The following is a 14,632-nucleotide window of genomic DNA, read 5'->3' as shown; positions in this document are numbered from 1 at the left end:
CAGCTCCCATGACTCCTTGAAGGGATGCTGTTAACAGTGAGGACTGATGTCAGCTTGCTTTTTCAGATGCTGCTTTTTATGAGTTCCCTTTTTCATTCATTATGTTTGTGTTTCTTTCTCTTCCAGGGTGCTTATTGTTGACTGGGATGTGCATCATGGGCAAGGCCTTCAGTACCTCTTTGAGGAGAATCCCAGGTGTCTAATCAAAGAATGAGCTTTGTTTAGTTGGAGAACTTGGGAAATTCTATAGTGGATGAGGAGAGTTGGCAAAAGCAGGGCGGATTAGTTTGGTTTAAATATAGGCTGCAGCCAGACTGGGTTCAGAGGGCTGGGGCTTGGCTAGTGTCTATTTCTCTTCACCACTGAATCTGCCATGACTGTTTTTCCTAGCATCCTTTATTTCTCCATCCATCGCTATGAAGGAGGAAATTTCTGGCCCCATCTTCCAGAATCTGACAGTCATGCAGTGGGCAGAGGTCGGGGAGAGGGCTACAACATCAATGTGCCCTGGAACCAGGTATGGTAGTTTGATAGGGGCATGCTAGGCTGAGATTGCTGGGAATGGTAATTTGTCACTTCTCCACTCCTGCTAAAGCTGCTTGCGTATTGCCCCATTTTTCTCAACAGCAGTTGCAAATAGTGCCATTTGGCTAGCAACCTAAATATGGTTTCAGTATCCCGAAGGACTATCCTGACTGCTGGGCAAAAAAAAGGGAGGGGGAGAACTGATCATCTTTTACAAGTAGGCAGATCCCTGACTTTGCTAGTATAGACTGTATAATAGCCTGGTTACAGGAAGAAGCCAAAGTTGTGTGTGGATCTAAGTTCAAATTGTGGCATAGCCTTTTTAGGGAAAGGGAAAATTGATTGGCGGGGGGGGGATTCAGATCATGAGATCGGTCCAATCACCCTCCGCAGTTGCTTAGAAACTGCTCTTTCCCTTTGCAGTAGCCACTTGTATCAGGACGCATTTGCTTGGAAGGGGACATGTTAGTGTAGGCTTCAATGCTACTGTGCTTCTTACAACTAATAAGCCAAGTTCACATATCACACCAAACCTTGATTTCACCAAAGTTCTTGAATAAGCCTCAGTTGGCTGGGTTCATGCTGAATGGTAAACCATCAAGTTTCATTCACAAACCACAAGTGTGCTCTTTCATCATGGTAAGCCAACATCAAAACAGTTACATTGTAGTTTAGCATACTGGGTTGTGGTTTAGTGTAGTACCTGAATCCAGCCATTGAGTTCTAGAATCAGAATGAGCCAAGATTCAGAAGCCAGTTGCAAACCAAGACTTCAGATTATTGCTCAGTTTCTTTCTCGGGATGGATTCACACATCACACTAAGCCAAAGACAAACAAACAGAGGTTTTGGATCGGATTTCGTTTGGCATCCCTAATGTCAGATTCCTCAAAGTTTAGGACCTTCCTGACTGTTGCTATGTTACATCAGTAGTGGCTGCTCTTTTAGGCAGGATGCCCATACTGTATGTGTGCAGGTAAAGAAGTTCTTTGTGGATTTCCTTTAATCTCCTCTAAGTTCAATGTGTCTGTCTGCCCCTTTAGACAGGAATGAGGGATGCTGACTACCTCTCTGCCTTTTTACATGTCCTACTGCCTGTGGCCTTAGAGGTAAGCGATGAAGCAGCCAGCATTTTGAAAGGATCGACAGTCTGATCTATTACTTGATTTATATAGTTGTCCAGAACAGTAGCCCAGGATCATAAATAGCTTGTGGTAATCCAGGATCATAAAATATGAAATGTTGATGGAAAGCATTTCTTAATCGTTTGTTGGATGACATGCCATTTAAAGATGTTAGTACAATATTCAAGAACTGGTCTTGACTCCCATGTCTTCCTCTCTCTCTTGCTCTGTAGAAGCATGCTGTCCAAAACAGTAGGTCATGTTCAAGCCAATGTCCAATCTTCTGCCTTAATTGAAACACAAGTGAGGCCGTGCAGAATTGAGAGTTGTTTTCTCTATGTGCAATGTGTAGAATCATAAAGTTGGAAGGTATCTTAAGAGGTTACCTAGCCCAATCTCCTGCTCAACGCAGGATCCGTTAGAGGATCTTTGACAGATGCCCATGCAGCTTCAGTTTAAAGCCTCATTTTTGTGGCATTCTGTTCTTCTGGCTGACAGCTTGTTCACAGCATGTATAGATTTGGGGATGTCACTGTCATCCACTGGAGTTGTGTGGGCTGCCCAAAATCTTTGCAGAATTGTCGTCTTGCTTCACGGAGTGGAAATTTGGTGAAGTCAGCATTCTTCCCTTCTCCCCTTCCCCGTCCTCCATCCACTGCAGACCTCTAGGGCCTGTTCATTCTTTGTGGCTTCATAATGCAAGATAAAGTTGCACCCCAGTGGGCATTGTTCTGTATAAAAGTGTCACATGACAAACAGTCCTTAGCACAGAGCTGCTCCCCAGTCTTGTTCTTGAACTCTGGGAATTCCCTGTCATCGTTCTGTTGGCTTCCCAGCCAGACGTTTTATTCTTGCTCTACTGTACTCTGTTCGCAGTTCCAACCCCAGATGATCCTGGTTGCTGCTGGTTTTGATGCTGTAATTGGTGATGTTAAGGTAAGATGGCTTTTCTGCTCTCTGCAGAGCATTTCTCAGCATTTTTTAAATGTTTCACAAGGGAGAAAAGGTTGAAAATCTGTTTTCTTCCTCCCCCGGCACGCTGGATTAAAGTCACCATTATGTTCTGGAGCAGGGATAGTCAACCTTTTTGGAGCCAGGGGCTGAGGAGAGCTAGAGTACAGAAATGGACGAGGCAAGAAATGAGCAAAAGCTAATGTTAATTGAAATTCAATAACAATTAATTCAGTCATTAATTTGATTATTCTTGGTGTTTTTAATAAATTCCTCTTCTGTCACATTAAAATTGCGATTCAGTGGCAACTTTTGGCATCATATACATGCCACAACTTATGCACTTGCATCAGGTGTCAGGAGTCATTTGTATGATGTTGTCACTGCCTCTGCTGTTCTGCTTGGGCTGCTGCTCTCACTAAGCCTCTTAAGAGGAGGGATATCCGGCTTCCCAGCTGTCTTCTTGATAAACATGCCTGACCAATTCTGCAAGAAAAAGAAAGAATGATTAATAGCTAATATTTTTGGGGAGGGGGGGGTTGACCATTTTTTAATCCCCTGTACTGCTTGTAAGATGACCAGGTTGTCTTAAGAGGAATAAATCCAGCTTATACATCTAATCATGACTTTAGCTTTATGTGTGGTAGTCGATGGCAGCTTTGATGAATAACTGGATGGAGTAGACTGGTTGCCCACCTTAGACCGTCCCTGAAGTCACAGGTGGTATACTGAGAATGAGGGCCGGAATGCCTGACTTAGCAAGAGTGTTTTGAGATGTGGGATTGCTGGTGGCAAGGACAAACACAAGCTCTTTTTCTGTAACCCTAGAGCTTCAGCTAGGCAATGCAGAAGCAGCCTTGAGGACCAAGAGTCTTTCTCGTTCCCACTTCTCTTGCCACAGCTTTAGAGGCGCTTCCAGGGGTCTGCTGCAATAGAAGTAGTTTATCTGTCCAATAACATTTTTTTTTCATTTAATTTAATGTATCCACTCCCTGATTCATGCCTTGCCCCCTTTTCCAAGAGTAAGTCAGGAGAGTGCAATTGACCAATCTTTGCACTCCTAGGGGGAGATGGCTGCCACCCCAGCATGCTTTGCTCAGCTGACACATCTGTTAATGTCGCTGTCTGGAGGCAAGCTGGTTTTGTCTCTGGAGGTGAGTGATTTTCTTTCCAATTTCTAGCCAGGGCTGGGGTTGGGCGGTCACTTAAGGAAGACATCTAGCTTCTCCCTTTTCACTTTCTCAGGGTGGGTATAATCTCCAGACCTTGGCAGAGGGAACCTGCATGGTCCTTAAGACTCTCCTAGGAGATCCCTGTCCACTGATGGAATCACCTTTCCTCCCATGTAGCAGGTAAGAGAGATATTTCCCTTTTGGCTCCTGAGCATTGAACCAGAGCTCCCTGCTGCCTGGTGCTTTTAAAATCATTGTGTTGGATCAAATCCAACCCCCTCCTCTGAGCAGGAGTCCAATTAAAGCAACTTCTTTTCCTCCTGTCAGTGCCCTCAGCTCAGTGTCTCAGACCATTGCAGTTCATAGCAAGTATTGGAAGAACCTACGGAGGATCAGTGAGTGAATGTAGCTCTCTTTCTCCCGTTCCTCAAAAGCAAGTAGCCGGGGGCATCTTTGCTCTCAGTTCCTTTCTACTCTGATTGACTATGAGACACTCAGGACTGCTCAGGACACTCACTGAATCTTTCTCTGCCTCTTCCATACAATTCAGGTGCTGATGTGCCCCAGGAGAATGGCAAGGTTAGTGTAGCTTGGCCACCAGCCAGCCATCTGTCTGTAGCTGATGCCCTCTCCAGGTCAGCAGCTGAACTGATGCAGCCCCGGCCCCCTTCTTGCACAGGGCTAGTCTATGATGAGAAGATGATGGAGCATTACAATATGTGGGACAGGTAAGAATTTCAGATATAGTTTAAGTGAGTTAAAGGGAATGTTTCCATCCTTTCTGCACGTGTAATGCATGCAAGCAGTTTTGCATCAGCTAGTGTACAAACCATGAACCAGCTGGTAAAGAGAATGTCTTTGAACAGATGTAGAGTGCTAGTTCCCCACCAAGTCACCATAGTTGACAACTCTGCTTCTGACTGAGTCTCTATCAAAGGAACACCTAATTATTTTTGGAACTACAGACTTTAAGGGCTACACTATTTTAAGATATTCACCAAAACAGTCTGTCAAATGATTCAATCACGTGGCTTCCAGGCAGATTTGAGATCCAGTGTGTTTTTGTTCTTAAGCTCATTGGAAGGGCACAGGGCCCCTCATACAAAATTGTTCTTTAGGAGGGAAGTAGGCAACTTTTTTTCATATTAAGGATCTCTTCTAAGAATAATCTGATGGGGGCTGTGTGTGCTGGTGCACAGACTGGAGGAAACGGTGGCTGGGCCCAGATTCAGAAGTAGGCGAGGCCTTTCGTTTTTTGATAACCTCTGTTTTCTCTCTCCAAGCAACAGATTGTCAGAGAATGGGCAAAAAATACTTAACAGTGGTTTGAACTGGTACCTTGCAAAAGTTTTTTGAAATTAGACCAAGAGGTATATGTGGTCCAAGAACTTCAGATCTTCCATCCCTATCCCAGAGGTTTTCTGAAGAGGCTGGTTAGGTTTTGTTTCCATCCTAAAGCTTGAAAGCAAGACGTTGTGTAAGAGTCATAGCGTTCTGTCACTCTTAGTGTCACCTTTCTTCTGTAGCCAACATCCAGAGCTGCCTCAGAGAGTCTCCAGGATCTTCCAGCGCCATGGGGAGCTGCATCTGACAGAGCGGTGCTGCCGGCTCCCAGCCCGCCTTGCCTCTGAAGAGGAGCTACAAATGTGCCACAGGTTCTGAAGAATTTAGTTCCAATAGCCTTTTCAACACCAAGGAGAGGGGTGGGAGGTCTGACAGAGTAGGGTTGGGATAAGTCAGCAATGCCCAAAGCTTCACACTCTTCTTTTTATGTAAAGAGGGAGTGGAGTCCATATTACAGTGTTCTCCAACCGAATGCTCTCTAAAGGCATTGGGCTTTAGCTCCACAAATAGATTGGCTAACAGAATTTTAGGAGTTGAAGCCCAACCCATTTGGCAGGCATCTGGTTGAGAAAGGCTGCCTTATTGCCTCTCCTCCTCTCTGCAGCCTGGCTTATGTGGAGACAGTGAAGTCCACAGCCACCATGAAGCCCCGTGACCTGCATCGCCAGGGCGACCAGTACAATTCTGTCTATATCTGTGCCAGCTCCTATGAGTGTGCCCGGCTGGCAGCCGGGTCTGCATTCAGTGCAGTAGAGGCTGTACTTTCTGGGAAGGTAAGTGCCAGGACCTTTGCAGGGCAGGGAGTGAGCAGCAGTTAATTCAGCCAGTCTCCTACAGATTATATCCTTTTGTCCAGTTGCTTTGCTACAGCCTTTGGACAGGCCTGCCTCTAGCAGGTGGCCTGTTCTATAGATCCCTTTTAGCTTGGAGGAAGTTCTCTGCACAAGTCCCATTGCTATCCTGGATTTCCATACAGCATTTATCCCATATTGTTTCTTCTTCTGGGGCCCCAGACTCAAAATGCTGTGGCCATTGTCCGCCCTCCTGGACACCATGCTGAATCAGATACTGCCTGTGGCTTCTGCTTCTTCAATTCTGTGGCTTTGGCAGCACGATATGCCCAGCGCTTTGCTGGCCGGAGCATGAGGTGAGTATACTCCCAAGAGCATAAAATTTTGTTTGACTAATTAAAGCAGGTTTGGCTCTTGAATTTTGTTCCCCAAGAGGTATCCTGGGAGCGGGAATTGTCATTCTGGGAGCTCCATAACAGTTAAAGTTTATTTTAGCTGAACTTAATCCGGGAGTTTAACTTACTGATCTGATTTTTGTTTTATTTCTCAGGGTGTTGATACTAGACTGGGATGTTCACCATGGCAATGGGACGCAGCACATGTTTGAAGATGATCCCAGGTACCACATATCATCTTTTTTCCTATTTAAAGGAACAGTTATGCTACATCCTACAGAATAGGGAATCAGGGTTCTTTTTTCCCTGCCCAGCTAGAGGTCATCTTTATTTGTTATGGATGAGCATTTACCAAAGGGGACATTTGACAATATTCTGCAGTAACACCCCTCCCCCATCCCCTGGTTTCTTAATCATTTTTTTTTTCTTTTTTGAGACATGAAATACCACAAGTAAGTTAAAACAGGGATGGGAAGTCTTGGGGCTCAAGTGAGCTCATTTCCTCCTCCCCCAGACTTTTTAACCTCCCTTCATCTGTGAGGGAAGCCACATTTGCAGTGGAGAATCTGTTTTCTCTTTTCTGCCTCTTGCCTCCTGGCCCCTGGGGCAATTTCCCCCCATCCTTGAACTAAAACAAAGGATAAAATGGCAGGCAAGCATTAAACATGCCTGTGATGCTTGCATTAACTTTGATGCATGCTTCAACTGAAAAGAGTCCCCTCCTTATTTCTTAGTTTTCAAATATATGTGGTATTGTTTGGCTTAGAATCCCAATTTGCAGGGGTAAAGGATAATGGGGCTCATACCCATAGCCTGAGGGTGCAGAGGGCATGAAAAGAAATGTGGGCTGCTTTCAATGAAAGGGCATGGGCAGCTATCCCTTCTCTGCCTCCTTGTTGGATTTATGGGGGGAGGAAAAAAAGACTGAAAAAGCCCCCATCCTTATAAAATTCCATGAATGAGGCCAGACCATGATGGCAGGTCTCCAAGCAGTAGTCGAGGAGACAAATTGCAGAATTTTGACAAGGGTTTCTGGCTCCCTGTTGCCTAATAAAAAAGGTTTTCTGCTTTTCTGGCTTTTAAATTTGACAGCTGAAATTGAGAGAACTTTTAGGGGAAAACTAGGAGTAGATTTCTATGTGGGAAGGCCATAAGCTCAGTCTCTCGCTAACACCAATATCTGGACTGAGTGATTGTGTTCACAGGACATACCTAGTAGGTTAAAAAAAGGAAGTAGTGTATCATATGAAGGCCATACCCCAGTCAGTGCTATGTTAGAGGGGTTTAGTTTATTCCCAAATAGCCCCATGTTGTTTCTCCCTGCCATATGTGTCATCCAAAATAGTTAAACCTCTCTTTCCACTGCAAGCAGAGAGACAAAATCTTGGAGTAGCTGGGCTCTTCTAGGACCTCCCTCCCTCCCTCCCTCCCTCCCTCCCTCCCTCCCTCCCCCACTGCAGTATCTGGGAGGCCATCAAAAGTAGCAGCTCTCTGACTAGAGAACTGGGATCACTAGCTGCTGGCACAAAAAGATTAGTGTTACTTAAAATAACAGCAGATTTGTCAGCTTTATTGTTGTGAATACAGGTAGCAAGTACTCAGGAGGTGTTCTGCTCCAAGTCTGGGGAGCATAAATGTGTAATTGTGACCTGCAGTTCCTAGGCATCCTGATTTTGTATTGGGAGGTGGCAAGGCCCTTGTCCTTGGCCCCTTCTTTTCTGATCGCCTTCCCCTTCCCCTCTAGTGTTCTGTATATCTCCCTCCATCGCTATGACAATGGCACTTTCTTCCCCACTTCTGAGGATGCAGACTATGACCGGGTGGGTGTGGGGCCTGGTGAAGGCTTCACCCTTAATGTGCCTTGGAACTGTTCCCGCATGGGAGACTCTGAGTATCTGGCTGCCTTCCATCAGATTGTCATGCCTGTTAGCTATGAGGTAGGCACTGAATATTCATGACGGGAAGTTTTGGGAGTGGCCTGAATAGTGCCATGATGCCAGTTGCTAGATGTGATGAAAGAGAGAGAGAACGATGGGGGGAGGGGGCTATTGAGTATTATTTATTTAATCAAATTTATAATGGCCGCCCATCTTACACAAGTGACTCTGGGCAGCGTACAATAAAACCAACAATGAAAACTTTCTACAGAGATATCCAAGGCATTTAGAGCCCAAACAGTCCTTTTTCAGGGAAATGCAGAAATTAAGATTCCTAGCCACTGATCTAGAGCTTGTAGCCATGTCATTTGGCTAAGATAACTGGGTGGTCTCTAGGTAGGTTGGATTAGCGCTCCCAAGAGCCCAACCCATCCTGGCTTATGTTCAGGGATTCTGGGACTTGCTAGTTAAAGTATCTGAAGAGAACTAGGCTGCCTGCACCTGGCCTCCAGTGGTAGAAAGGGCTGGCCCAGGCAAGGGGGTAAACTAGTAGGAAAAACGGAGGGTTCACTTACAATGTGTGTTTTCTAGTTCAATCCAGAGCTGGTCCTGGTGTCGGCTGGTTTTGATGCTGCCCGAGGGGACCCGTTGGGAGGGTGTCTCGTGACCCCAGAATGCTATGCCCATATGACCCACTTCCTCTTGGGCTTGGCAGGAGGGAAGGTAGCCGTTGTCCTAGAGGTATGTCAGAAGTCTCTCTTTACTATCTGGCGGAGCCCTGCTTGTGAGCCAGGGAGCTACTTTTGAGCATGGGTGGATAGGCAGTGAGGAAATCGGAGCTGGAATCCAGTGGGGTGAAAATGGCTTGAGGGAGTTTCAGGAAAAAATTAAGTATTCTTCTCCACTCCTTTGTTTTGTTCTCTATTTCAAAGCAAGAAAAAGGCTACTGAAACTATACTTGCCATTCAGCATTTCTGTTCCGATGAGGAAAAGTCCAAATGCTGCATTTGGAAAGAGTTCTGCTGGGAGGAAGAGGAGAAACGTGCTGAATGTTACCTTCCAACCCTAGTGCCGCCACCCAGCCCCGATGTTAACTTTTATTCATTGTCATTTTAAATAAAGCAGAAGCCAGCAAGCTACAAAGTACCAGGTTCTCATGTCAGCATTATTTACAAGAATGCCTATGGGCTCCATGTGGGCCCCAGAGGACTTCTGACCCAGGGAAAAAGCAGGGTGGCTATCACCCCATGCTTTATTTGGAAGGAGGAGACCTGCTGAGAGAGCAGTCAAAGATAAACTAAAGTGGGAGAGAATATCTTGGAAGGCTGCAGTGGCATTCTCACAAGCTGTCATCTGCTAGATTGGAGTGTTGGGTATGGTCACAATCATCATAGCTGCCATTGTGAGAATAGGCAACTGTTTTATGAGAATACCCACAATATATTCTCAAAGTTCCCAATGTGCCCACCTAACTCAGGGTAATATGTACAGGTAGTCCTCGCTTACTGATGTGATCATAAAGTGTGGCGTTACGTGACCGTGCTGACTTACAACAGCAGTTCCAGCAGTCCCAGTTGCCATCATTAGGTGAATCCCATGCAGTTCCAGTATCCCGCAGTCATGGGATTGCCATTTGCAGCCTTCTGCCAGCTTCCCCACTGACTTTGCTTGTTGAAAGCTGGCAGGGGAGGTTGCAAATGGTGATCCCATGATCGTGGGATGCTGCAACAGCTGCAACTACAGGACCTATATAATCAAATATAACTATATAAGTTCCCCCGCGTTCAACGCTGTTGTAACTTCAAATGGTCGCTGAATGAGTGGACATTAAGCGAGGATTACTTGTATGTGAATTGTAAATTTTAGATTGCTGTTCTTACTCCTTTTCCTCATTCCCTCTCTTTCTTGTGCACAAAGTAACCAAAATCTTCCATCCTTCATCAATAGACAGTACTTGGTGTTAAGTTGAAGCTCCAGAGAGTGATTGGTGGCTCATGTTCCCAAAAGTGGCTGAATTGCATAGGCTGTCTGGAAGCATAGGCTTCGAGGACTAGAAACTTGCTGTTTCTATTTTAGGTCGCAACGAAGAATCTTTACAGTAGCAGCTCTGTACTTGCATGCCAACTGTATATAGACTGGTACCAGTTACTTTAATGTGGGAGTAATGGTGCTTTCTTTCCTTCAGGGTGGCTATAACCTAGAATCTATCTCAGAGTCCATGACCATGTGTACCCGCAGCCTCCTGGGGGATCCTCCACCTCCACTGGGACGCCTAAAGCCCCCCCACCTGAGCGCCCTGCAGTCCTTGGCCCGTGTTGCTGCTGTGCACCGCAAATATTGGATGAGCCTCCGACTAGAAGGTGAATAATTCTCTTCTGTCTGAAGCATCTCTATTCTGTTTGGGCTGATGCTCTTCATAACAACTGCTACAGCCTAGTGACCATGTAGACTAAAAAAAGTCTACAATTCATCTCTTACTCTTACTGTAAAGTGATTGCATTCCCTTAGGCAAGCCAGTAGTTCTCATAGTTTGCCCCCCTTCTGTTCCATAAGAGGCTAATACTATTGAATCATGCATTTGGGGCACTTGTGAAGTGGGAATGTGCCACGGTCTAGAGCAGAATGAGCCACAGGTAGGCAGAAAGGAGACACAACAAGGCAACAAGAGCAGGGGAGTTTCGCAAGGGAGCCTTGAATTGCAGAGCTGGCTGATTGCATGGGTCTGGCAGTTTACTGGCTGAGGGGTTGTGTGTTTTCTTGTTTGCTGAACCCAGAGTGTGAAGAAGGGGCATGGGGGCTTAACAACTGTAGCAGACTTACTGATCAGGTGACCAGCTAGTGAGTGGAGGAAGTAATATATCTTAGCTAGGAGCTTATTCTCAAACGGCACTCTTTAGACAGCAGACAGAGCAAACCAGAACAGAGGAGTTTTACGAGGCAATTTAGCAGGGGGAAGAACAAACTCAGCTTCTGCCAAAAGGAAGGTGCCGTTGTGTGACAAGCTAGGCATGTATCTTCTTACTAGAAGAACTTGCTGATTATACCTATTGGCTTGTCTCCTTGCTGGAGGGGAAGGTAAAAGGATTGGAGGCCAGCCTTTCTCCTTTGAAGGCTCATCAAGGTGAAGATCACATAAATACTGTACAGAGAGAAAGCAAAAAGAATGAATCCTCCGAGGACAAGAGGCCACATAAGTCAATTTCCCATCATTTGAGGTTTTCATAGGGAGGCTGGATGGTCAGACATTTGCCATACTGAGTAGAGAGTTGGACTAGATTACTTATATTACTAGATTACTTTCAGCTCAGTGCAGTGTGGCTTCTAAGCCAAGGGCATACCTGGCCTTTGAGAAGCACGCAAGGGGCTTAACTCCAAGAAGTCGTAAAAAAGTGGGGGTCCATTAAAAGACATTTGATGTTCACAGCCATACCACCAAGGCCTTTCAGCTTGGGGTTTGAGGGTGCTTAGCAACTCTACAGTGTAGGAAAAGAGTGCTAGAGATTGGTTGAACTCTTGCTGATGTCGCAAAAGACCCTTCCCTACAAAATACTGTCACAGGGATGGGCTGCTACAGAACAGGGCAAAGGATGCTGGGGAAGGTTGTGGAAGAGGCCTGATGTAAGAATTCAGAGAAAAGGGATAAGATGAAGTCAGGGAAGAAGGAGGGGGATAGAAGCACAAAAAACTGCCCCAAAAGGGAGGTTGAGTTGGTACTGAACGCCTCTCCATTTAGTCATGCTATGAATTCATGTTCCCACCTCTTACATTCCCATCACTTGAACTGGGTTCCCATCACTTTAACTAAGCATCTGAAAAGTGACTTTTATTTTCCTCCCCAGTACCTGCTACTCTGTGGGAGAAGCCCAGGACCCGGGCTGGGAAGGAAACTCCCATTCCAAATGAGGTTCCTGAACAAGCCCCTCAAGAGTTGCTCCAAAGCCCTGTAGCTCAACCTGTGGAAGCTATAGAAGATGCTATGGCGGGCTTGGGCTCCCTCCAGCTAGAAGACAATCTCATGGAAGAGGGCGAAACAGCTTCGAGTTCTCTCTCTCCTGACTCTAGTCCAGTGGGTGAGGAAGGTCAGCCAAAAGTTGGTGGCTCCCCTAAAGAAGTGGATTCAGCAGAGGGTGCACCAAGAGAAGGCATGCCGGCGGAGGGCTTCTCTGGTGAAGTGACAGCTCCTGACAAAGAGGCAGAAGTGAGCACCGCAGCTTTCTTGTGGATTGGATGGTGGATTTTCCAGGCTGCTTTTCCTTTTGAGGGAATACTTTTCACATCCGCTTGTATTGCCACAGAACTATGGCTGTTGCAAAATTGGGGCATGTGTGAAAGGCTGAGCATTCAGTCCATGGGTGTTCCAGCCCAGGCTTCCTGGCCTCTCCACCAACTCCACGTATGCTGAGAATCAATTTAGGAATGAGGCAACCTTCCCAAATGGCTTCATTATAAGACAAAGATGGTTAGCACTGGGAATGTTTATCCTCCTCCTTGCCTGAGGAGCCCATGATTTACCTCACGGACTCAGAAAAAAACACACTACCCTAAATCTGTGATTTCCTTCTTTTCTTTTTCAGACTTAGAAACATGACCCCTAGGGGACTCTGTTTCCATTTTTCCCTATTTATCTAACTTGGTTCCTCTGCAGCAATTCTCTTAATTTAAAAGAAAGTGACATCTGGTTTTAAATAGTGTTCACTTGAGAGTCTCTGCCTGTTAACAAGCTCTTTGCATGTGTTGGACTACATATCCCATTACATCTAACAGCCAACATTTTTTGGTCATGCTGTCTGGGACAATGGAAGTCATACTCCACATTTAAAGGAACTAAAGCTGGCTTAGAGTAGAAAGGATAGTCTTTAAACAAAGGCAGCTCATTTCAGAATTCAGGTGGTAAAAATTGTTCAAGCCAATTGAAACATTTAAACTATCAAAATTGAGGTTGGAAAGCGATGGGGAGGGGGTAGCTAAGCCTCTTTTCCCTGCCTCCCATTGCCCTTGTTTCTTCAGCAAGACAGGCCCTGTTCTTGAGAACAGTAGTTTTGGAAGCTGCGTCTCTGCTATAAAGCAACTACATTTCAAGGACTTCTGAAAAAGATCAGCCCACATCATCTCAATCTCATCTCTCTTCTTTCCTGTCTCTTACCTTCATCCAGGTGAGCTTGCAACTTCACCCCCCTGTCCTGCTGGATGAAGCAACAGGGGGTGCTCCTTCCTTTGATGAGCAGCTTGGGGAAGATATGGCTGACAGTGTGAGTATTGGGAAGGGAAGTCCTTAGCAAGGGCACCCAGGGCTGGATTTCCTGAGTGCAGAGAAAGTTAGGTTTGAGAGAGCTGCAACAGCATGTCAGTGGCCTAAGGAAGAGTGAGTGGCACATTTGGCTTCTAGTATCAGTGGAAAAGCCTTGAGTACTTACATGAGTCTTTCAGCTAGAGACGGGGGAGACCATGACAGTGTGAAAGTGATTTTACATGGGTGTGATATAACCCCATATGCATATCAGCAGAGATTCCAGGAATGTTGCTGTGATGCACAAGGAGTTAGAGAATAAAGAATCCATGTTGCTAGATCTAGGAATCAAATCTAGTTAAAGCCTGACTTCAGAACTAGCATAGAGGTGATAGAAGAACAGTTCTTGCAAGTCCTACCAAATCCAGTCAGGTTCTGGATTCAAAAGCACCATCCTGAGACAGGGAGGAGGATGGCTGAAGATTATTTAACAGCCCAGATTGCTGAAGATGCACAACAGGGAATTTTCCAAGTTTGGCAAAAGTTCCAGAATAGGGGGGAGTGTAGCTTGAAGGGAAAAAGCCAAGGCTTAGAAGGATCAACCTCTAGGCTAGATGACAGGATAGAGGGATTCTTCTGCTATCTGTTTCCAGGGGCTGTTTTATGCGGTGACTCCCTTAACCTGGTGCCCCCACCTCAGCTCGGTGCTGCCTGTGCCTCCTGTGGGCTTGGACGTGCTGGAGCCTTGTGCAGAATGTGGCAGCAAGATGGAGAACTGGGTTTGTCTGGTGTGCTATAAGGTAAGGTAGTTAATGCAGTCTAACTGGGGACAGACCAGTCCTGAAGCTGCAGCTTTGGGGTTAGAGGCCAGAAGTGGTAGACCTGGGGCTGATAGTGACTCTCCCTGTTCTTGAAGGAAGTGTACTTATTAACTCAGGGTGGGTAACTTTTTGGTGGACAGGGGCCATCCTCCCCCAACGGGTCTCTACTACACAAAGGATTACAGCTGATGGAGCAGTAATGCAACAATATCATCAGAGCTGCATTTTCAGTTCATTGTCTATTTTGCTGGGAGTGTTGCATTTTCTGTATCTATTGTTAAGTCTCTGATGGCATATGACACCTGTTTTGTTTAGTTTCCCATCCAAATTGGCAGAAACTCATGCCATCTTTGAGAGCTCTGTGGAGTAAAAAAGAACTGTCTGTACACAGATTGCTTGTGCTTGT

At 45.8% G+C, this 14,632-nt stretch overlaps 1 protein-coding gene across 4 annotated transcripts in view; it reads left to right on the top strand.

Moving 5' to 3' along the window:
- Positions 1-14,632, top strand: part of HDAC6 (histone deacetylase 6) — a 35,042-nt gene that overhangs the window by 16,355 nt on the left and 4,055 nt on the right. For all 4 annotated transcript variants that reach the window (XM_088137819.1, XM_025176847.2, XM_088137818.1 and 1 more), the window contains 18 exons: positions 127-195; positions 391-517; positions 1,568-1,633; positions 2,525-2,584; positions 3,664-3,753; positions 3,845-3,951; positions 4,099-4,166; positions 4,322-4,499; positions 5,298-5,426; positions 5,720-5,888; positions 6,129-6,262; positions 6,457-6,525; positions 8,046-8,238; positions 8,770-8,919; positions 10,364-10,538; positions 12,018-12,376; positions 13,332-13,427; positions 14,059-14,205. In XM_088137819.1, the coding sequence (XP_087993945.1) occupies positions 127-195; positions 391-517; positions 1,568-1,633; positions 2,525-2,584; positions 3,664-3,753; positions 3,845-3,951; positions 4,099-4,166; positions 4,322-4,499; positions 5,298-5,426; positions 5,720-5,888; positions 6,129-6,262; positions 6,457-6,525; positions 8,046-8,238; positions 8,770-8,919; positions 10,364-10,538; positions 12,018-12,376; positions 13,332-13,427; positions 14,059-14,205 (2,386 nt within the window). The remainder of the gene's footprint in view (positions 1-126; positions 196-390; positions 518-1,567; positions 1,634-2,524; positions 2,585-3,663; positions 3,754-3,844; positions 3,952-4,098; positions 4,167-4,321; positions 4,500-5,297; positions 5,427-5,719; positions 5,889-6,128; positions 6,263-6,456; positions 6,526-8,045; positions 8,239-8,769; positions 8,920-10,363; positions 10,539-12,017; positions 12,377-13,331; positions 13,428-14,058; positions 14,206-14,632) is intronic.

Source organism: Python bivittatus, unplaced genomic scaffold, assembly GCF_059951505.1.
Source record: "Python bivittatus isolate LINGU-HERP-01145 unplaced genomic scaffold, Pbiv_v1 ctg000220_np1212, whole genome shotgun sequence".
NCBI classification, from domain to species: domain Eukaryota; kingdom Metazoa; phylum Chordata; class Lepidosauria; order Squamata; family Pythonidae; genus Python; species Python bivittatus.
Note: the sequence above shows the minus strand (reverse complement) of the source record. Positions and strands in the feature narration are given on the sequence as shown.